At 43.4% G+C, this 24,113-nt stretch overlaps 1 protein-coding gene across 4 annotated transcripts in view; it reads left to right on the top strand.

The window, feature by feature from the left end:
- PDZD2 (PDZ domain containing 2) overlaps positions 1-24,113 on the top strand; it is a 202,687-nt gene that overhangs the window by 56,205 nt on the left and 122,369 nt on the right. For all 4 annotated transcript variants that reach the window (XM_042804486.1, XM_042804484.1, XM_042804485.1 and 1 more), the window contains exon 2: positions 6,379-7,212. In XM_042804486.1, the coding sequence (XP_042660420.1) occupies positions 6,734-7,212 (479 nt within the window). In that variant the 5' untranslated portion in view covers positions 6,379-6,733. The remainder of the gene's footprint in view (positions 1-6,378; positions 7,213-24,113) is intronic.

The following is a 24,113-nucleotide window of genomic DNA, read 5'->3' as shown; positions in this document are numbered from 1 at the left end:
TGGTAATTCAGCCTTTGAGATCACATCTTATGTAAGAGTGCTAGGTGGAAGAAGGGCAGGTAAAGGCTGATTTTTCTGGCCGTAAATACTCCAAGGATGAAGGTGAGAAGAACTGATAAAAACCAAGAAGAGCAGAGAGCTGTAGAAGCTACCTGTCTGTGGTTATAAACTGATTATGGTACATTTAAGCTGGAATACAGACTGTTTCCAACTATGCCATGTAGTGGGACAGCTTTCCAGCAAAATAACAAAGATGTAAATCCTCTTTACTTCAAGTTAAAATTCAACGAGTTTTCTGGAGTAGAGGGTGAAAGAGTTGCTGTGATTTCTGGGGGCTGGATTTGATGATTTCCAGCAGGATCCTGGTGGCTGGTCAGGGAGGGACCAGGCTGCTCTGCTCACTGAGTGGTGGTGGCACATCTTTGGGAGGCATGTACTGTGCTGGGCAGGCTGTAGCCACGTTGTTGCTGGTTGTTTCTGGTTGCTGGTTGTTTCTGTGGTTGGATGGAGAGGGGTGGTACTTGGGCTGTAGGCATTGCTGGGTGAATAGGGACCATGTTTTTTCAAGGTGTTTGCTTCAGCATCTTTTTGATCCTCTGAACGCATCTGATCCAAAAGCTTCACCTTCCTGTGAAGGAGGGTGCCTGTCCCGTGCTGTGGGTTGGCTACGGGTGCAGCCTGTGCAGCAGAGGAGGGTAAATCTGAGCTCTCAAAGCAATACTCAGCATGCTGAGGGTCTTTCTAAACTGAGAGCCCACAAAGGGGTAACCTTCTTTAAGGGTCCTCCTCAAACTGAGTGATCATGCTGTCTCTGCTCCCTCATGACCCTGCTACTCGTATAGGGCTAATATTGTTTCCATATTGCACTCAGTAAATTGAGTGGGATTTCCCATCCCAGTATCTTTCCAGTTGAGATGTTCTGAGCCAGCAGACATCCTAGTTGCAAAATTTTAGTGCACTTATTTATCCAAAATCTCAACAGATCACACTTCCTGAGACTCAGGTAGGCTGTGAGGTTAAATCACTGGCCAGAAAGTGGGAATCAGTAGCCCCAGAGGGATTCACAACAATGAGGACAAAACTTCATTGGTGGAAAGTTGTCTCCAGGAACAGGGACTCCTGTCCCCAGGACAGGGGACCTATGTGCCCACAGGGCTGCCCACTCTCAGTGCTGGCCTGGTTTACTCCAGTCAAGTGTCAATGCCAGGGTGGGCATAAAATCAGAGTCTTTTGTACGTGAGTCTTGTACTCCATGTGAGACGGTGGGATGGTTTGGCAGGTCTGGCACCTACAGAAAGTCAGCAAGGTGGTGGCAACTCCAGTAAATTTTCTCACGTGGGTCTTGAGTCTATTTCAGTGGAAATAAAGAGCAAAAATCAATTTCATCTTACTGTTGAGTTTGCCATTTTTATCAGGCAGATCTATTTTTTTCCTTTGATGAACAATTTGCCACCTTTCTATTTTTTGCTCCCATTGGCATAGAACAGCCTGAGCTGCTCTTCTCACCAGCACAGAGGTGTTCAGCTCAGTGCTGCGCCACCTGTTTCATCCGGAAGGAGTATTTCCTATTTATGCTTGTCAAGAGTGGTTTTTCTGAAGCCAGAAGGTTTTGTCTGAAAAAATAAAATCCCTTGAAAGTACTGTATAATTATCTATATGATTATCTTAAGTGTCTGCCACGGCTTTGCAGTGAGCTCAGGGGCATAGACAGGCAACCTGCAGCATATCAATTCCCACAGTTTTTCCTGTGGGGAGGAGGAATGGGGTTTTGAAGGCTGCCTGTCTCTGGTGGGGTGGAGTGGGCCATCATCCTCTTATCTCTGGAGGGACACGTGTGCATGGAGCGGGGAGAGCCCTCCAGCAGTGTCATTCAATGAATGATGGATGAGTTTTGTGTGGGATGAAAATGCCTCTGAATGCCCCAGCCTACCCAAGTAATTGCAGGGTGGAAGCTGAAGTCGACATCAAGTTGTGCCCTTGGTCAACGCAGAGGAGATTTGGAGACTCTGGAGTTAAACCTGTAATCTCCTTTCAAGAACCCCCAAGTTCTCCAGCCTGGAGATTGGGGCAGCGTGCTTGCTCTGGAGTAGTTTGCAAAGGGCAGCCCATAACATGTCCACCCAATGTCAAAATTAACCAGCTAAGATCAGAATTAAAATTATTAGGCCCAAAAGGGCCTTGAAGGATCTCATCTGTAGAGCTTGAATGGTTTTGAACACTGTGTGGTTACAGGGAGCTGTACCGATGTTTGCTAGTGAAGCAGTGCTGAGGGTATCTTTGTCATAACTCCCTGGATGTTACCCGTTATATGACCTCTCACTATGCTCTCACTAACAGAAAATTATGCTGAAGGGAAAAAAGTAAGAGAGCTTGAAATGGGGACATCTACTCTATCCTACAGCCCAAGAGAGATTGGCTCTAATCATTGCTCCATGGCAGGTCTAACCCACTGCAGAGAACATGAGTAATGGAGACTCCAGTCACCCGAGACAGTGTCCTCCAGTGCTTTGTTATTCTTTATACTTATTAGTGTTACCTGACTGCTAACCTAAACCTACCCTGATGTGATTCACATCCATTACTCCACCATGGGCAAGGGGAATAGGCTGATCTTTTCCTCCTGGTAACTCTGGAGCATTTTTAACTACATGAGAACTGTTAGCTTGTGTTCTTATACTCCACCTGCAATACTTTCTCCTTTTTAGACTAGCAGGCCCTCATTTTCGTAGTATTTCCTAATAAGTCACGTTTTCTAGACTGGTAGTCATGTTAGAGCTCTGCACCAACTGGGCAGTTTTGCTGCTGAGACCTTCCCAGCCCTGTGTGAGGCTACAGAGGTACTTCATATGCCTGGTGGGTTTTGTCCCTCTTGACACATCCCAGGACAATGACCCTTTTTTCCCCCCAATAGCCAGACTCTATCTACAGGAATGATTCACTACAATCCCTGCATCTCTTCCTGAAGATTTGCCACCTATCCAATCATATCTGTGTGTGATTTTCCATTTGTAGTACTCTGCACTTGTCCTTGCTGAAGCTTATCCTAATTTTTAGACAATGCTTTTTTTTTTTTTTTTTTTTTTTTATTCTCGTCAAGATGATTTTAGATGCTAATCCTGTTTTCCAGTGTGTCTGCAGTCACTCCCAGCTTCATGTAATCTGCAGATTTAATAAGGGTGCTCTCTTTCATCATCCAGGTCACTAATGAATGTGCTGAGCAGAACTAGACTATATAGATCCAGCAGAGCTCTGCTCACAGTGTCCTTCTGTTTTCACAGAATATCATTAATAACTACTCCCTGGGTATGGCTTTATAGTAGTCTCATTTAATCATGTTTCCCTAGTATATTTATGAGAAAGTTGTTTGAGATGGTGTCAAAAGCTATAATAAAGCTCAGATAAATGACATCTAACAAATTCTCCATTATGAAAAGAAATTAATTTGATTTTATATTATTTTTTCCTTGTCTCTTCTGTATCTGCCACTGCTTATATTTTTGTTATCTTCCACATATATGCAAACTGTTTGCTTGTTTTAGAGTTTTTACGAGGATTGAAGCTAGATTGACTGATGTGGCTATCCTTTTGCTGCTTCTCCTTCTACCCTTGAAGGCAAGCTTGTCTTTGCCCTGTCTTCTGGCACCTTACCTGTCTGAATTCTCACAGGTGAGCAGGAGACAGGTATCTGAGATGTCTTCAGCTGGTTTGGTAGGGAATTTAAAAGGTGATCTGTCCCGCCCTGATGGTCTGGAAATACCTGACTGGAACAGAGGACTGATCTCACCATGGAATGGGCAGAGAAGAGGATAGTATACCTTTTCAGTGATCATGTGTCATAGTATTACCTGTACTAATCCCCTGTTCATAGTAGGCAATTTTAACAAGAACTAAAGCAAAAATCAAACCAGCACTGTCTCTTTCAGTGTAATTTTTCAATAACTTTCTCTCTATTTGAGCAATACTTTTCCAGACTATCTTCTTGGTATTAATATACATATAAAGGTTAACATTTTTTTGTGTGTGTGTCTATCGTCTACAAGTTTCATTTCATTTTTATGCCCTGATGTTTCTAATATTTCTTCCTGTGTGTTCATACTATTTTAACACCTGCTCAATAACCTTTTAGTGTTCTTTCTTCTTTTCTTTGAGGTAAATGAAAAGCTCATGATGCTGCCAAGTCTTCTGATCCTTCTTCTGCATTGAGTGAGATGTTATTGTGGCTGTGCCTTTTAAGCACAAAATATTATTTCTTTGAGAAACTATAGCTCACCTTGATTTGTTTTTCCTTTAAACTCTTCTCCATGAATTCTTGCCTAGCAGTTTTTTTTTTTTTTTAATGTACTGAAGTCAGGCATTTCTGTTTTGCTGTCCCCAATCCCTTGAGTATGGCAGATTTCATAATTTCATAGGCACTCTTACATGACTATCCTTCCACCTTCTTACCCCCAACACACCCCCCTCTGGAGGCACTTCCCTACAGATTACTTGACCTAGCAGTTATGCGAGAATATTGCTCCAAAGGCACCAGGACTCTCTGTCTCCTGCTGTTTTCCTTTCCTAGCAGATATCTGATGCTTGTACTCTCCCATTACCATTAAGTCAGTTGTTATCAAGTAGCCTGATCCGTTTAATCTTTTTGGTTTGGGGGTTGTTGTACCCTCCCCCACGTTTTGTTTTCTTGTGTTTTTTCCCTTTTATTATTAACCAGAGAATTTAGCAGTTCTTCCTCCCTTTGTGTTGTGGACCTCTGAGCAAGTATATGCATCATCTTAGGTATACCAAGAGATGGGCCTCTACTTTTTCTCTGCCGATCCATATATAAACTGTGAATCTTTGTATCACTATTCCAGATCTATGTCTTACTACAACAAGTTCCAGTTATGTCAGTTAAGTCATCACTTTTTTCTAAAATTAAATTTGAGATCTTAAATAAGAACTAAGTTCTGTGTTAAAAGCAATATATTCACCAATGTTGCATTAGATATCTAAGATATTTATACAATTTAACACAATTCCCTGGTCAATCTGTGACTGTATTATCACCCCTTCTTTTTAGACCTGTGCCCAGACTGCTTCTGACTTTATTCTTTCTGCTGGTTTGGTCCCCTATGCTTCCTACCCTGAGCCTAACACAGAAATCCCTCTCACTAAGCAACGGTCCAGTTTCACCTTTTCTGAGGTTGATGTCCATCCCTGTTCAGCCATTGGTGTAATATCACCCTGTTGCTGAAGATGCTGAGGTCCTCCTAGGAGCATCATGTGTGGCCTCGATGTATTGTCCCTGTCCCTGCCTGAGCTTCATTGGGGTCAATCCTGTCCATCTAGGTAGTGCCGTGCAGCCAGGGAGGTGGCAGAACACTTTGGATCTAGCTTCTAGGCAGCAGTATTTTGCGAGTCTTCCTTTATGCTCATGCTCTTGAGGTTGCAGGCTCTTGCTACAGCCTCATCTGCCTAACCCAAACCCTGCACCCACATCTGCAGGAGCAGACGTGCAGGCTGCAAGCTTGAAGCTGTTGTCCTCTTCTACCTTCCTGGTGCACAGCTCACTGAGCAGCCCCTGCTGCTAGAAAATAACTACCCCAAAAGAAACTCATCAACCAGCCTTGACTTGAATCAGGGTTTTTCCCTGTTTTGTAGATCCTAATGATCCTAGAAAAAGAAACCTTTTCTCATCCTCTTGCTTGCTAACCCCCAGCTCTCACTGCCTCCTGGCTGCCTGTGTGCCTCCCTCTCCGAATTGCAGGGAACCGGGGAATTCCCCTGCACAACTCTTGTCCCAGGGAACTGGGTAGTCACCTCCTGTAGATGCTTTACCTGCGGGGTAAGTTTAGTCTGATGTAAGCCACCGCTGGGAGCCAGAGGAGGGACACTGTTGGCTCTCCTCACCCTTCATGTTTGCTGCTGCCTGTGCCTCATGCAACTTGCTGGGGAATTAAATCAGAGAAATGACCATATTAAGCCTATCCCAGCCCAGAAACACTGGCATGGAGGAGAGCAGAGCTGCCTTCAGCAGCAGCATCAACCAGCTTCATTCGTGGGTGAAACCAGTGTTGCACTGTGCCCCTTAGGTGGTCCTCGGAGTGGGTTTGGTTCGAGTGTCTCCTCTGCTTTGGTGACAGGCCTGGAGCTGTGGCAGGAACGCTCCCACGGCTCATCAATTCCTTGTTTTACTGGGGAGGTCAGGAGCTAATCGTGACCTTTTATTCCCTTGCTGAGAAGAGCAGCTGGTGCCCTCAAGTGGTAAATCGTAGAAGGAGAGCAGCTCCGGCCATGCAAGCCCGGTTTTGGGCTCCCGCCCCGGGCAGGATGCTGGGCTGGGACTGTTGGACACCTGCAGTGTTTTTGGCACTTCTAACCATGCCGTTTCCCCCCTTGCAGGACAAGACAGTGTGGTGACCGTGGTGGGAAGGAGACATTGTTCCCAGTAGAGTGGGGACCCCGACGGCAGGTATACCCAGACAGCCCCAGACACTCCCCACCGCTTCATCCAACGACCTTCTCGTGGGGCCGGCTGCGACGCATTCACACCAACCATCCTGCCTTGACTGTGCTTTTGGTCAGTTGGAGCCCCAGAAACGTCCTGGTGAGATTAGATGGGGCTTGTTTTGGATCTGCAGCCCCACTCCAACATGGCCTCAGGGGCTGCAGGGGACTGCGGCAGGCGACGGAGCCGAGGTCTGGGTAGCCGATCGGGGCCAGGGCTGATGCTGTGAGGGGATGCACGGGGACGGCAATGCCCATCACGCAGGACAACGCTGGGGTCTTCCTCCCCCTCCTGTGCCAGTGGCTGCAGAACAGCCGCAGGGAGGGGGCCGAGGGGGCCGAGCAGCAGCTCTGCCGCTCGGCCGTCCAGAAGCTGAGCGAGTACATCCAGCTCAACTTCTCTGTGGACGAGAGCAAACTGCAGCCAGGGAGCTGCGGGACTTCAGATACGGAGATCTGCACCATGTACCTGGCCCAGGAGATGCGAAAAAATGAGGTTCTTGGGTTGAGCTTTGGGAACATCCCTGCTCTGGGGGACTATGGGGAGAAGCGTCGGGGAGGGAAGAAGAGGAAGGGGCATAAGGGGCCAGTGCTCGACGTTGGGTGCATCTGGGTGACGGACTTGAAGAAAAACAGCCCGGCTGGGAAGTGCGGGAGAGTGCGCCTGAAAGACGAGATCCTTTCTCTGAACGGCCAGTTGATGGTTGGTGTGGACGTCACCGGTGCTAGGTAAGGGTGGAAGAGCAGCCACTGGCGGCCACCGCTCCTGGTGCATGGTGCAGGTCGTGGTTGGTGCTGATTCTATGTCCAAGAGCAGAGGTTTTGACCTCCACTTTCCAGCCTCTGGGAGAGCTCTGAGTTCCTTCTTAAGATGCGTAGAAAATAAGTAACAAAAGAAAATCAATAATTAGCCTACATCTGCCCATGAACTTGAAAATTTGGATGAGTCATTGTGTCAAAAAATAGTGTGTTGTAGACATTGGAGGGTCTCCACTAAAACAGGAGTCTTCCTGGGTTTGGATAAAACTGTTTTCTTAAGTAAAAATGAACACAGACTCAGCAGAACTGGAAGATTTTTTTGCAGGTGCATCTTATTTTTCTTGAATCATTTGAGCTGAGGGAAGCTTTTTTGACAGCTAAATGTTGTCTGAGACTTTTTCAAAGCAAGACATTTTTGTGTTTCCCAGATTGGAACAACTTAATTTTAATAAATTCCCTTTGATTTTATTGCATTTGCTGTTTTGCTGTCTCCTGTCCCAGAAAGCTTGAAACCTTTACAAGTTCAAATCAGACATGAAGGTTCTTGCAATGATATAGGTTATTCTTGCTTTATTATTTCAGCTGCTGCATGCTGCAAAATCAGTTATTGTCCCAGCTTTGCTCTTTGTGGGTCAGCAGACTTGCTCAAATTTCCTTTTGCAAAGGCAAAGACCTTTCTCTGATAAAGATGAGGATGTAAATGTTCATTCATACCTGAGATTTCAATGGACAGAAGGGAATGAAATCCTCCCCTTATTGTCAAAGGGTGTTCATCTTGGGGACAGACAGTTTTGGAAATAAAATGCTAGTGAAGTGACCCTCCTTTAAAAGGAAACCGTTGATCTGCAGCCTGGGTAATCCAGCACATTTTATGGGCCTGGGGAGTAATATGCCATTTTAGACCAGCTGAGAAACTGCTTCATCAAGTGAGATTTGCAACAGCAACAAATGTTCTAACTGAAATAAGCTGTATACTGAAAAAAAAAAAAAAAAAAAAATTTCATCTTCACAGATTCTTCCAGTGAGAATATAGCATTGATGGGAAGACTCATTGGTTATTTACCCGCTGCTTTAGTTGTTGGGCTTGCAAAACCAGAAAGGCCTCAGGGGAGATAATACTTGCAAGTTACAAACCTGCAAAGTGCGTAGCCTTTGCTCCCAGCAGGCAGTGAAGGCAGCAGTGGTTTGGGGTGACCATCATTCCCGATTCTGCCACATGGCAGAATAAAAGCAGTGACTCCTTGATCTGTGGGTGCTGATCGGGTCAACCTGGCTGTGGCTCTGCAGATGTTATGACAACCCTCTGTAATTTCAAGCCTGTAATTCAATGACTGTATAAATATTGGTACTGAGGCAGTATCAATCGGTGGCATCCCCAAATTTGAGAGGTTTTGTGTCAAAAAGCAGTTAGTTTTCTGTTTCCCCTTTGCCGGATGTCACTGTTCCTAAAATCCAAGGGAACTGCTTGCAGTGGCCAGCAATAATGTTATCTTATTGTTAATGCAAAATGAAAGATAATATCCAGTAGAGTCCAAAATGTTTGGATATCTGTTCTTTTCATCCTATCCCTGAAGGCTTCATTTTAGGCTTGCTCCTTTTGGAATGTTCTGTTATTAGACCAGCAAGCTGTGACTGCTGCTAATGAGAACCAAGTGCTCCATTTGCCTTAGTTGAGATATTTTTTTGGCTATTACGAAAACAGAGTTTTGGTGGTGTGGGGCCAGTGTTGTTGTTCGTAAGATCCTGTTTTAGAATAGTCTACATCTAATTTAGGCCAAAATTTAGGACACCTCTTAGTAAAAAGCTGATTTATTTTCAGCATCCAAAGCATCCTTGAATAACTTACTGTCAACAGCTATTGGACAAGGGTAATGTTGATGGATGACAGTTTGGGACCATAAGGATGCTCTCAGTTTGGAGTGCATGGTTTTGCCCCTCAGGGAGCTGGCTGGTAGCATCAACGCCATGTTACTGCCTTGTTCATCTGATCTGCTCCAGGATGCTTTGAGAGTCCTTCAGTAGGTTTCTCCATTGGGATGCTCAGAAGGGACATTATTCTGTCTAGGTTTATAATCGGCTGAAAGGCAATGTGAGCTTGCCTTACAGGAAGACTGCTTTCAAATAAGCTTTCCTAGGGTATTTCTATGTTGCTGCTACAGTGGTGGTAGCAGAGCCCTTTTGTCTCTTCAAGGCGTTGGGGCAGGACAGCACACTGAATAGTAGTCCTGGCTCAATCTCTGTGCACCTAATTATTCTCTGACTGGATGAGGAACTCTTCCAGGTTGATACAAAAGCATGTGAGTACTGTCACGTGCAGTGTGATGTACTCAGTGTAGCCTACACATGGTCAGTGAAATTAAAATACTGTCCTGTAGCACCAGATTGGATTGGGCAAGCAAAATCAGTGCTTGCATGTTTATTCCTCACATGCCAAGTGTTCCAGAGCAACCCCTTGTTGCCTGGTGAGCATGTTCTCCACACTGGTGTTTTAGGGAATCTCCTGATTTATTTCCATGGCAGTAGAAAATTTGGCATGAGGGTCTCATGACTCTGCCACTTTCCTGGGAGTTACCACCTCTGCAGCAAGAAATGTGCTCACATACTCTGGGCCTCATGTCACCTCACCTCTAGCTCCATCCCACCATGCAAGTCCTCCCTGTTCCAAGGGGCTACGTCAATACACTGGACAACGGGCGAAGAGAGGTAGTGGCATGTGGTCCCTTCTTCTGGCTGTCCTATGGATGTGGTCAGCCTCTAGAGGAGCCATAACAGACTGGGCAGCCCTGGAGAGACTGTGCTCTTTTGACACCTGCTCGGTGTAGGTCCTGTGCCTACAGTTCCTCAGGTCTCAGAGCGGTGGTGGGGTCAGACACAGTGCAGAAGAGCAGCACGCCACTTCTCAGAAGGGCTCATCTGTCTCTCCCTGCCAGGGAAGCTGAATCTGACTTCTTTAAAGAAACGTTATCTATTTAAATTCCACCTGATTTCCATGTAAACAACAGAAATGGGTTGATTGTTACTAAGCTTGTTTCTTTTTTTCTCCCTTTCTTTTCATTTGGAGAAACATTATGCAGTAATATAATCAAAGCTCTTAACAGGGTATTATTACATTAGAGAGGAATGATGTAGGTGGTGGCATTTTTGGTGATGTTAGTGACTGAGGGAAAATTATTGCTCTTTTCAGAGTTAGCAAATTGTATGTGTCTATCAAACACAATTGCAGGGAAATGAGCTGTATTGGAGTACTGAATAAAGGTTAGTCAAAATCCTGCATGTTTATTTATCTTCTGTCTATACAACTGTATCTCCAAAACACATGGGTTATGTTCCCCCAGACAACAACTTCCTATGTATTTTGGAACTACTCCTCTCATTTTGGGCTATTACTCATTTACGGGAGGGATGCTGTTAGTATTCCTGCAGATGACAGATGAATCCTTCATTTCTTGAGCATGACTGAGTGGGGCTTCATTGAGCAAGTCCTGGGAGGATTGAAAAAGAATTATTTTGTCATGAATATCATTCAGTTTGAAATATTTGGTTATGAATTTCATCATGCATAGCTTCAGTGCTTGGACACAGCTACCATGTATATCTAATCTTTAAAATCAGTGCTGAATAGACTTCCAAATTCAAACTGTTTTTGAAGAAAGCAGAGTAAGATACATTACAAGTGGTGACAGTGTGGTATAAACATGAGATATTATTATAATTTTGTCATTGAGGAAACCCTACCACTGCTTCAAAATATCATGTTCCTCATTGCCAAAAATGACCAGACATTGCCATGTGTGGGAAGACAGTCAGAGAACTAGTTGGCTTCTTTTTAACCCACAATCGGGAGTCATGTCCAAAAAATGAACAGAGAAGTGTTTTGACAGCCATACCTTTGCACAGTGCTTTCTTAGTCTCTCAGCCAGTGTCCTGGGGGAGTTGCCAGCACTCCTCCCCAGCACAAGATACAGCATGCTGAATGTCAGGGAAGTCAGCTTATTTTCAAAGATGCTGAGGTAGACCTTTGGAAATCGGATGTGCAATGGAGAGTGAGCCTCAGGTGCCACTACTGAAGGCCAGTGTTTGACATTACCTGAAGTTGGGGGTTTCCAGCAAAGCCAGGGTCTTTCCTGAGTGCTTGTTGCTACTGCACATCACATCTACATGCTCCAGGATAGCTGGAAGTATGAAGGTAACGTCCTGGTCCTCTTAACAGGTCAATGCTATCAATAGTTGTGTGATATATGGACATTATAAACACAGTCCTGCTTCTCTCTAAGTGCTAGCAGCTGATTACAGAGCACAATACTGAATGTCTAACCAAATTACAGGTCTCAAAATGTGCAAAGCACTTTGTGCTGCTTGCCTGAAGCAGTCAATAACAGTCCTGTGCTCATCTGGCTGAAATCTTGAGGTTCTATGTCAAAACAGTCCCTGCTGGTGCTGGAAAAGCCAATTTGCAGCCCCTGGCTGTACACAGAGCCAAATTCTGCTCTAAACAGTGGTCTCCGGGAAGGTGCTCTTCTTCTTTGCCCCCTTGTCAGGGGACCAGAATGCAAGGAGATGCAGAGTGGTACATCTGCTGAAAGGACGGGAACAGAGAATGGGGACCTTTTCTGCGTCTGAGTAGAGCTGCTCAAAAATCTGACAGTGTGGTTTGAAAACTGGTGTTTTAGAAGATCACACCTTTCAAGGCAATTTTTATTAAGCTCTCCCTTCCTCAGAAGTTTGCACTGAAAGATTTATTTATTTATTTATTTATTTATCATAAACCACTTTGCCCCTGCAACAGAAAGATTTTTTTGTTGTAGAAAAAACTCCACCAAATGTGGTAACTCCTTGAAACCAAAGTGCAGTGCTCCAATTTTGCATTTTCCGTGGGGCACTACTTCCTGCCACGATGTGGTGAGACACTGCCACTGCAGGAGGGCGGCTGTCCTTGCCATGGCCACTTTGTCCCTGTGCTGGTGGCCACAGTTGTCTTTATAGCATCCGCAGGATTTTGTAGCACCGTGTTACTCATCAGTGTGTTCAAAACGCTTCCAGGTACTCTGACTGGCATGTGGGGATGGCATGCTGTGGGAATGGGGAGCAAGGGCTGTGCTCCCTCTGTTCATCAGCTGGGGCCCTCAGTTTAAGTTTTTGATAACAAATCCGTTCTTCAGTAGGATTGGGTGTTAAGGTGTATGAATGCCAGTGTTACGGTGGAAGGGGAGCTTTTCAGGTTTCTGTGCCTGTGATGGGCTCTTGTTTCTCTGGAAGTTATTATGGATTTATTTTCCACCTGACAGAGCAATCTTCTTTTTACATCCTTTTTCTTAGGGAAAAATCACTCCAAGAAAACTATCCCTGGTCATTGCAGAAAGCTTTGTGTCACCACACCCCCACCTCCCGGGCATGTCAGTGTGCGTGGATCGATTGCTCTGTTTTACTGTATTTCCTCACCTCCTTCCTAAAGCAAAAGTGCTGCCAACACAAAGTGCTGCTCAGTATAAGCAGCTGTGTTGCCTGGTGTTAGTAGGGCCTTCCCTTGGTTATGTTCATAAGAAAATATTTTTGTTTTAATAGGAAAACAAATGGAAATGTATCCTGGCCCTTTGCCCTTGGCCAAGGGGCAAACATTTCTGTGGGAGCTCCTTGTTAAAATATTAACAGCACTGACTACACAGAGAAAAACAAACACAATGGTCCTGGAGTCTGCAGCCTCCAAATACAATCTCAGGGAATAAATTTCTCATAACTGACCTAAGAAATACACTCAACCTATTGTGGAGTTGAATTAGTTTCCTTTTTTATACCATCTTACCAATCTTCATGCTGCTAAGTGATGGATCAGGGCACAGAAGCTGAGACCTGGGGCTCGTTATCACGGGCATGGATGGGAAGTGTACGCTGACATGCCCTCTGAGCTGCCTGACGCGTGAGTCCTGAGGATGGAAAATAAACAGCAGGTAGGGATTTTGGCTGGGGGTTTTCTCCTCTAGTTGAGCTGCTGTGAGTGGGGAGACAGTGAATGTGTGCTCAACCTGTGCAAAATAAGAGGAAGCCTATGGATGTCTAACATTTCTCAGACACAGTGTAAATCTCACTGTGCTCCTAAAGTCTTGTACACTGGAGCCTGGAGCCCCCTCTGAAGCACGGCTGCTGTATTTTATGCTGATCATGGGTATTAATTCCAGCCTTAAAATATAACAGGACTAAGAAACTAAGAAAGAGATGTTTTTCTTCCCTTCTCTTATGTCTTCAGGAAAGGTATGGGCAGACTTAGCCATGTGTTGAGAAATAAATTGCTGTGAAGAAATGAGCTTTATCCTAAATCCTCTCTCGAGAGCCAAAGACTTAAGCAGAAGGTCACTAATCCCCAGACTCAGAAGAGATCATTTAGCTTGTTTGTCCTCCTTGCTTTATTAATCAGAGCATGAGTTCACTCAGTTTCACCTCTGCACACACTGGTTCCTGCCTTCTTTCTCAACCTCCCCAGGCCGAGCCCAGCCTCTGTGGAGGCAAAATCCTTTCCCTTGCAGCGATGGTCATGTGCAGCATCTCACTGCTACAACTGCCTCTTCAATAGGCTTTCCAAAGGCCTTGTCCTCCTCAACTTTGCATCTTATTTATTTTCTCCGTCAGCTCAATTTTATCTAAAACCCATAACAGATGATGGAAAGACTCCCACTTGATTTCACTGGTTCATGTCCTGTATGTCTTGGCATGTTTGTCCCCAAATTTTGGGCACAATATGCTTGGGATTGCCTTCTACACACCGTTGCCACTGAAAAACAGAGCTGGCCTCTCTCAGTAGAAAGTGTGATCCCCAAAGGACATACATGTGTAATTAGGCAACATCCCCAGGGTCATCTACAGCAAACGCTCCCCAGCCCTGGCTCTGAATGCTTTCTTTTCAGAGGGATTGCATCAGGCTTGAAAAGACTCGGACAGAGGTTGGTGGTGTTGCCTTAGGAGACATAAATACTTCAGAGGTTACAGAATGGGTTGTCCAGAACATTTTTTGTGTGCTTTTGTTTTGTTCAGTTGAGCTGTGAAGCCTCTACTTAGAAGGCTGTACCTTGTTGCCAAATATATGGTTGTGCATCTCCATTTAATTTGCTGTTCTGACTGTGCTGTAATTACAAGAGAACAAGCCCACTGTTTGGGAGGGATCTCTGCCCTCCCCACTCATCTACTGTGGGAACAGCCTGGTTTGGTGAATCAGCCTCGTGCCTCGTCATTTATCCGTGATGCCAAAGTGCCAGCACGAGCCTCTTTCCATCCTGAGTGAGATTTTCAGCCTCACAAGCATCCCATGCTCTCAGGTCATCTGGAAGCACAGTCAGGATGCAGCAGAACTTAACTAATTGGCAAACTGCTGGAATGTGCAAAATAGGGTCACTTTTTTCCACCACCCAGCCAAGGAGTTAGGTTAGGCCTTCAGCCACAGCAGTAGTTATTTTCACAGCCTCTCCAGCAGTGCATTTGCTAGCACAGAACAGTGGTTTAGCCATCAATAATTAAAAATAGAGATGTTAAAAAACACGAGCAAGGAACATTTTGTGCCCATTATTCTTGCTCTTTCTATAATGCTTCTGCCCTTACACACCAATTTGCAATGTGCAGTCATTCACAGTGTCTCTTCTAATCTGTAAATGTGAATTTCTCTTCATATTCTGGGAATCCAAAGTTTTGCACAAAGCAGGCTGTGAGCTAAAGACTGATTTCTATGAGACAGGAGTACCAAGCTGCTGCAGGGGGAGGAGATGGCTGGAGCCAGGTTACTGGGTTGCAGCAAGATACGTGTCAGGTTGTCCTTTCCCACCTGTACTGACTCATGTGTCATGAGTCCTGGAAAGGCACAGTCTTCTCCAGTCTTCACTGAAATGTTTTTCTCATATCACTGAGCTAAGCAAGCAGCTTTCCTATTCTCAGAAGGGTTTCAGGGCTGCTCTGCAAGGAAGCAATGATGATATCTTCTTGCTAACTTCATGTACCTTTGGGTGTGATGGTTGCTGTCCTGGAAGATGCACTAGGACTGAGCCATGACCCTCCAGAGCTGAAAGCATTAATGGTGGTGGCAGCTTAAAACCCGTTTATCCCTTGTCACTGGGAATCGGGCCTGGCTTGGAAAGAACAGGAGTGGGAAGGGTTGAAAGATGATGAACAGGAGACGGTTCCAGAGGGGGAGGCTGTGCTTGACATCACCCTCAGAGAGATGACTTGTCAGCATGAACCTGTCAGCTATGGACATAAGTGAGCGGATAAATATAAGAAATGTAGGTGTGATCAGAAGAGAGGCAGGTATATAACTCCAGAGACAGCTGCTGCGGTGGATGGCTTTGGGGATGGGCTTTTTTTTCTTGTGGAAAACTCATTGCTTTTCTTATCTGATGTGACACTTGCCTCTAGCTCCGAGCAGTATCACATGCTTCTTGAAACTTATTTTTCTGTCTACTTTCTACCAGATGTAGGCTAAGATGGGAAGGGCTTACGTATCAGTTGCAGGCTCTGCAGCATCACTCACTGTTCTTGCTACTTTCTCTGGATAAAAAGTATGGCATTCAGGAAGATCATATGGGCCTCCAAAAGGAACCACTTTTAACAGACCAGTACCAGTAAAAAGATAAGTTGTCAGGTGCTGCCAGAAGGTTTGGGGCAGCTCAGGAAGACTTGTACCGTACCTACCAAGACAGATCAAGAATAGGGAAAATATGATTATTAGCACCAAACTTCACCCTTGAGCATCCAAGACGCAGGAAACCCAGCCAGACTGAGGGCTCTTTAACAAGACTGTGAGAAACTAGAGGTAGATGGAAAATGGATTCAAGCTTTTTCAAAAGGCAACAGAATTGTTGAAATGTGACTGAAAGAAATTATTGTTTCTGCTGATGCCTAAGACTCTTTTCTATTGTTTAAAAAGGTGGCAAGGCCTGTTTTTTTCCTTCTCAATAGTGGGTTTTATAGATAACTGGATTATCTTCTTAAAAAAAACACGTGGCAAAACAAAGAATTGATTAATTGAGAAATAGTTTTTACTGTGTTTTCTTAGTCTGTTACTTGATCACTGGAATGGGTTCAGGCTAGCAGAGCAACTAGTCGATGAAACAGAAATCAGTGATGTCCTCCTCCTTATACACATTGACCAGAGATTCTTTGTGCCACGATAACTGAAGAATTACTGAGTGCTTGCCAATTTTTCATAGCCTGGGGTATTTTTGTTCTGGTAGTGAAGAGAAAAACACAGATATGTGGGAAACAGTAAACTTTGTGGTACTATCTATCTGAACACAGAGCCCAGATGATGAAAATAGGCTAGAGGTTGGGGAATTCATTCTTGAAAACTCACGGATGATAGATGGAGCCAAACCAGTGTGTGATGTTCTCACTGAAAATGGTTTCTAACAAACACACTAATTGTTCCTCTGAAAACAACATTTCATATTTTCATCTGTAGAAGAGTTCTACTGAAACGGATTTTTCTCATTTTCCTCTAGAGGGCAATGTCATATAAATATTTTAAGCCATTTTTAGGTTATGTCAACTGGGAATTTAGTTTGCTTTATCTAAGAATTCATAAGATAGCAGTGAAAAGTGTTTCTTTACATGCTTTTTAGGATGTGTATATATGTGATATAATTACCCTAACTGTATCGTAGCCTTGTTCAGTGCAGTAGCTAATGCCTTTAAAATTTGCCTGTGCCAGAATGCAGAGAGGGAACTGCTCATGAAGACCTGACTCTCTCTTATACCTATGCAGCATCAAGAACTTTCAGCAGCCACTTCTTATTTAAACTATTGTAAAAGAGATTATAATCCAGTCCTCTGAGAATGAAGTTACCAACTGCTGTAATTTATGCTGGTAGCTGGAACTTCAGTGCAGATGATAAATCTGAATACCGAGTCTGAATGGTCCATACAATCTAGGAAACAGAAGGGGTTTGTGTTACTACTTATTTCCCTAAGAATTTAGGTATTCCCAAATTCATTAACTGTATCGCTTGTTTGATGGATGGTAATAACAGCTGAATTTTCAAATTAATTGTCCACATAAACAGTTGCTAAAATTAGTATGAATCAAAGATGGCTACTCTAGGCCTTAATAATTGAATTTAAGGGATACTTTCTCCTATTTTCAGACACTGTACTGTAAAAAATGGCAGATATGGATTAAGGCTGTTTTGTTTTTCCTAAAGATCAGATGTGTAATTTGAAACACACTTACATGGGCACAAACCTCTTTTTTGTTGTCTTTGTCATTATCTTCCTCCCTTCTCCCAAACCAACGTTGCTAAAAGGGAAATTTGCTTTTGAGTTCCCAACATGAAAATGGCTTTAGGGAAATCCTTTTAGAATTAGCCTCCTTTCCCCTCCTGATGGTGACTAGTCCTCTGAAGCATCACCATAATGGCTTTACTGGATTAATTTGCAAATCCCATATGTTTACTGAATTTGTGGGTTAACATTCTTTGTAAAATATCAATTCCAAAAAAGTAGTGGGCAATCTGCAGTTGCCAAGTTCTCTAAATGAATAAACCTGTTTGTTTGTTTTTCCCCAAACAGGAAAATCAACTAAATAAAGTAAAACACTTATTCCCAAATGCAGTCTATTTGAAAACAAAGGCCTGTGAATAAAAGGAGCAGTAGTTGCATTGGCTTAAAAGCCAGCAGGCATTAGGTAGCAGGATTTGCCCTCTACTTTTGAGTAATAGGAGCTCTAAGAAAAATCTGAGGACACAGCTCTCCCATAGGCTTTAGAAGTTAAAAAGGTGAGAACTGCTTTTTAACTACTGCTGATGGCCAGGCAGGACTCTCTCTTAAACTATCTCTTAACAGAAACTTGATAAGGAGTTTGTAAATTTTAAGTTGCTGGGAAAATTTTTTAGAGACACTAGTGGCAACTAAACATTCTTAGTTTAATTTCTCATGCTGCATGGATCTGATGAATAGCTTCAGGTTTGAACTGTGTATTCATCACCACCTTGGTTTAGGGCTCATGTTTGGATCTCACTGGCTCTAAGGTATCTGACAGCTTAATGCTTAATCATAGGGAATTATTCTTTGCCTTCAGCTGGAAGGAGCTATGTTTGGGCCTGTAGGTGTGCAGGGAGGTTGATTCACCCTGAGCTGGGATCTCTGTACGTGAGTAGCCCTGGGAATGTCATGCCTGAATGGCTGCAGGCACTGAAGGAACCACCAAGGGTTCATAACTTCATGTCCTGCTCACTCTCTCTGCCTTCCTTGCTGGTGAGTGGTCTGAAGTGCAGCTTTCTTGCACAGAAAAACAAAGCTATGCCTGAGGTCTCTGACAATACCATAACACTCTCACCTTGGTGAAATTGCTTCCAGTTTGCCTCCATGGAAATGGGGAGACTGCCTTCCAGATTCCCACCTGCCACTTCATATCTGACGCAGCAATACACAAAATTGTCTCCTCTCTGATATGTTTTTCAATCATTGCCTGCATTCGGAAAGTACGTACAACAGAGCAGAAAATTATTTAGTAAACTAACCAATTTCATCAGGATGAACTATGTGGTTAAAATAAATCGGATTTCAATAATTCACCAGTTATATTGTGGAGAAAGAAATAGTAATAGTTTAAAAAAGTGTACGGATGCCAAATGGATCGGAAGTTAATGGCTAGTGTGTGGAACTGAAAGTCAACAAGGGTTTACTGCAGGGCTCTGCCTTTAAATGGTCTCTGTTTTAAATAGTGTATGAGAAAGGCAGAATCTCAGTGCTTTATTGGAATTATTTTGTGACTCAAATGCTTTCTCTGATGACCCAAGAATCAAGCTATAAACTGTGGAAAGGAGTTTAAGGGGCATCATCATTAAAAAAAAAAAAATCATGCAAGTTAGTAGAGAAGTAAATATCTGTCTTTAAAAAGGTGGATTTCAGAATAGCTTGAAAACAAAAGAGGTAAAAGACAATATGGTAGAAAAAAATTAGGATGGAAGAAGGACTTAGAAATTCCTTAATTCTGGCTGGCTGAATAATAATCAAAAGTGTTTTGTCTAATATGTAATTAAATTAGATATAATTATCTGTTAAAACAGTTCAGCCAGCTCTAATAACCAAGGAAACCAATCCTGAGTCCAGGTGTCAGCTCCTACACTCCCTGAGGTTTTCCCAGCCTCAAGGATAGTCTCTCATTTAATGATAGTATCAATAATAGTACTAAAGTATATGAGGAGGCATATTCTCCCTTTTTATATAATCTTCAACATGCACAGCAGCGCACTTGGGACCCACTAGCCATGTACTACATTAGAAGAAAAATGTCAAGATATCCTTTAGATTACAAAATGTCATATACTTTGTTATATACTGAGTCATAAGCTGGTGTAAGAATTCAGCTTGAACCCAATTTAAAGAACAAGTTTAAATTCCATGTAAAGTTTTGCCTTCTTCACATATTAGTGGCATTTGCTACTTGCTTAGTTTGTGTTGCTTTTTGCTGTGAGCCCATGCTGATTGCCTGCTTTACCTTCCATTTCTCTTCTGCATGCTTCTATTTTAACTCATTTACTTATAAGTTACATTTGCATAAACTGTATATGACTCAGAGCTATGTATCTAACTCCTGTCAGGGTCTTACAGCCTAATGGATAGCACGTGTGGACTTAAGAAGTGTTGGGTCCTGGTCAAGCCTTTTTCCCCCACTGCAAACAAGTCATGGCATCGGTGACAGGGAGGTGATGACAGCAGCTTACTTTCTGCAGGTGCTTGAGCTCTCAAGGGGGAAAGCACTTTATTAAAAGCTGGGTTTTACTGTGGAGTGTTTCTTTCCAGGTACTTGCCTGTCTGTTGGAGGGTTATAAAGTCAGAGCACCTTCATAAGGGCTAAAATTCTTTGAAATACCTATATCCGCAGAAGTACATTTGAGCAATACAAATAAGCCCTAGCTTATAAGATACCTGCCTGGTTATGAATTTAGCCATTATCCAGTCTTCCCAAGTGTCTCCAAGAGGCGTCAGTGTAAACAAGTGAGACTTACTTACCTGTAGAGTTCTGCTAGAATAATGACAGAATGGAAAAACTGAATTCTGTTTTTCCAAGGCCTTGGAGCCAAAACACAGTCCTTTTCTGCAGCTAGTGCAGGCTTTGAGAAAAAACAAACAAACAAACAAACAAAACAAAAACAAAACAAAAAAAAACAACCAACCACCTCGTTTTTGTCATGGTGTTCTAGACAACATGCAGCTGAAGCTTGATTTCCAGATACGGTATTTAAGGTTTGTTGTGGAGTGAGAAGGTCAAAAGACAAGCCTGCTTGAGCTGCCAGTTTTCTGGTTGGAATGATTGCTCCAGTTTATAAAACTTTGCATATTATACCCTCACCAGGTTATCTTTTACAGATGAAACAGTACAAAATCCTAGCAGGGAAGCTCTGGATGTGGGATGTGGGTTTATTGAGGAAAAAGGTGCCACTTTGGGGCTTTATTGGGGAAAATGTGGTGAAATGGTTTCCTGTTCAATGCAACTCATAATTAGTAAGAACTTCCTTGCAAGTGTAAACAGGCTCCTTGGGAAGCAACTGAGCTGAGGAGGAACCAGTATCAGTATCAAGATAAGCATGTAAGAAAAAGAAAAATAGGATTAAATATAACCATAGAATTCAGCTCATGGTTGCATGGCCACATACTGGGAACAACCTGGTAATGCTGGGAGCATCCCCCTAACCTAGCCTCCAAACATAACCCTCTCTCATGCACACTTCACACATGCCCCCCTTGTTTTATGATTCCCAGTTTGGCATTCAGGGAGCCCATGGAAGATGTGCAGGGGCGGTGTGGGAGTTTCAGGCATGGACATGGGGAGGAGGTTTGTGCTGCTGTTCATGAATCCTGTTTCTGGGGTTCCCCAAACTTCTCTTCTGAGAACTAGCTTCAAGGAATGGGACAAAAAACGTGAATGTGAGGTGAGGCTGAGGACTTCCATCTTGGTCATGTTTTGCCACCTGTTCTTTCAGCAGCATTCATCAAAGTAGCCTGAAAGTTGTGTCCTGAAGAAAAAGCTTGATTGGATATTTAAATTTTAAAATCACCATTGCTCTTATTTTTCCCCAAGTCAGATGCATATTGGAACTTTTAACCTCTAGCTTGCGCCAGTTGATCAAACTGTTCCTGTGTAGCTACAGAGGCTTAATTTTTATTTTTTTTTCTTTCAATTGATGACAAAATTGCTTCTGATTTGGGAGGAAGGCTTAGGACCTTACCAAATGAAAGCCTGAAACCAAAGAAGAGCATTTGTTGATCATAATACACCTTCTCTTTGGGTACAATCAGAAGGCAAATTATTTTTCACTCCTTACAAAATGACTTCACCCTTTTCCCCAGTCATTTTACATAATCATTGAGGGGAAGGAGGTGAATCCCAAATATTAGGGGATAGAGGAGTAGTTCCTTATTTTCATATGTGTAAGCATTACACCAGGGTATCTCAATCAATTAAAGAGGTGACTTTTGGTTTACGACCATGTAAAAGGAGAATTGGACCTGCAGGATGTGTTCTCAGATATGGTCACCTGCCACAGATTGGTCCGTAAGAAAACATCACAGCTCCAAAAAATTAACGTGAAGCTAAGGACCAGTCATAAATTTCCGACCCAACAAGATACAGTGACATCCTAGTGAAAAATGCAAACTGGATTGGAAATCCAGGAAGGTTTCTGCCCATGGAACCCATAAGCATGATGCCTGAGATCTGCAATCAGTACCAGGTGCTACTGATACATAGTGTGGAGCCTATAAGAGGGACATGCTGGACACATCCAGCCCAAGCAAGAAGCCTTGCAGATTAAATTTGTATTAGTTGGAGCCTGTAGATTGCTTTAGCAAGCAAAATTGAGCCTGGGTGTTAAGATGATCTGGATCAAGAAATCCAAATTAGGTTTCCTCCTTAAAGAGAAATGAGCACATTTTGGCACTGTTTTTCATAACGGTTTTAGAAAGAAAATATTTGGAAACAGATGCAGTATGTTTCTGTATATTAAATCCAGTCTGTGAAATAAAACTACTCTCTCTGACGGCACAGAATGGTCAGAAGACTCCAGGAACAAAATCATCCCTAAATCTCATGTATGTTTTAAGGAAGACTCTTGAAACATTAATAAGTGGCGAGTGGATGGCAGGTTCTGACACGCACTGGGAAGTATGCACAGATAAAATGCAGGATGGTTGTTGGTGGTTAAAAAGCAAACAAGATCCGGGCTTCCACTTGGAATATCACAAGGTATGGAGCACAGCCCATTGCATTAATGGAGGCTATTCTAGCATAAAATGAAAGCCATATTTGGAGCAATCTCTGCAGCCCTGGTTTAGGACACTGGGGAGAATAATATAAAATGACTTCAGGGTGGAGCACAGGTTGCTGGAGGAGGCAGCCTCTACTGTAACCTACGTTATTTTAGTAGTTAAAGAGAAGGGAAAAATATTGCTTTGATAGGAAATCCTAGTCAACAGGCACATATGGGCAATGTATTTGCCAGGGGTGAGTTGTGTAGCCCTGCCTGCTATGCAAGTCCCACTAGCTGGGATGCTGGCAGTGCAAGTAGTGCCTAAGCATCCCACTGGGTGTTTGCAGAGGGGGTAACTTAGGTGCTCTGAAAATGCACCCTGCCAGAGCTGGAATTACTCCCCATGGAGGTGTGTTTAAGTGTCAGCATGCTCCTGGCAGCTTTCATCAGCAGGGGGAATGGCCTTGTTCCCTCATCCCAACATCACTGTGTAGTCAAGGTGGAGGCTGGGGTTGGGAACCAGCACCAGCCTTCCTTTGTGCTGGCCCTTCCCTCTCTCATCTTTACCTTAGCTCCTTCATGCATTTTCTGGGATGTGTGGTCTTGTCCCATTTCATGTCATGGCGAAATCACTTCCAATACTGCAAGTGGGGGAAGGCAGGGAGAGTAACTGGAGGCACCATCCTGGAGCAGATTGCTAGCAATCTCACGATAGGGTAGTTGACCTCTTGGCCAAATTAATCTTTTCTGGTCGATTTGAAAATCCCAGCATGACACGTGGGCAGTAGTGGTTACACAGAGCCCTCCCAACCTGCAGCAGCATCTTGCTGCCTCTAGCTAGTGGCTGGCAGGTCTCAGGTACATTTTTCCCTTATCTGTTGACCCTTTAGGTTTATAATGAGATGTACATTGTGTACTGTGTGTACAGAGTTTTGTTGCTGGAAGATTCAGATTGCTGTTCTCATGTAAAGAAAACAAACCCCATCAATAGCTAGCTGCGTTCCCCTAGGCTGCTGAGCACCCCGTGCAACATTTTACACTCAGCAGAGCTCAGCAGAGTTAAAAATAGTTCCTGTTGTCAAAATATTTCTTGGTAGTAAAAATGTCCTTAGGATACTTTGTGAAATGGTAACCTTTGGACCAAACAGGATAAGGAAAAATCTGAACATAGCCTTCAACATGGCAAAAAAAAAGTTTTCTTAATTGCACAATATGGGAGAAAGGTTAAGAGCATAGAAAACTGGCATCACCTTGGGGAGGGAAAGAATGGAATTTAAATAGAGATATGAGGGTGAGTACATAATGTAAGATATTATATCTTTGTGAAATATTTTCCCCTTGGTGCCTGAAAGATTATCTCGGAGAAGATGTCTGGCTCAGTGTAGTGGATGGAGGTCTGGCTGGGAGTCTTTGAATTCAAGGCAGGGGAAAACCTGGCCTTTCACTTTTTTTTTTGTTTTGTTTTTAAAGGGTAATGTAAATTCTAAATTTGGCCCCCAAGTTATAATTTCTAAAAACAAGTTTAGATAAGTGTTTCCACCCTGGAAAAAAGAATAATCTCAGTCATAACAGATTGTTTTGAGCAAATGCATGTTCCTGTGTAGTCTCAAACGTGGGCCATACACTGTAAAGAACTGAATGTATTGA

The sequence above is a fragment of the Tyto alba genome, unplaced genomic scaffold (assembly GCF_018691265.1).
Source record: "Tyto alba isolate M040663 unplaced genomic scaffold, T.alba_DEE_v4.0 Super-Scaffold_42, whole genome shotgun sequence".
NCBI classification, from domain to species: Eukaryota; Metazoa; Chordata; class Aves; order Strigiformes; family Tytonidae; genus Tyto; species Tyto alba.
Note: the sequence above shows the minus strand (reverse complement) of the source record. Positions and strands in the feature narration are given on the sequence as shown.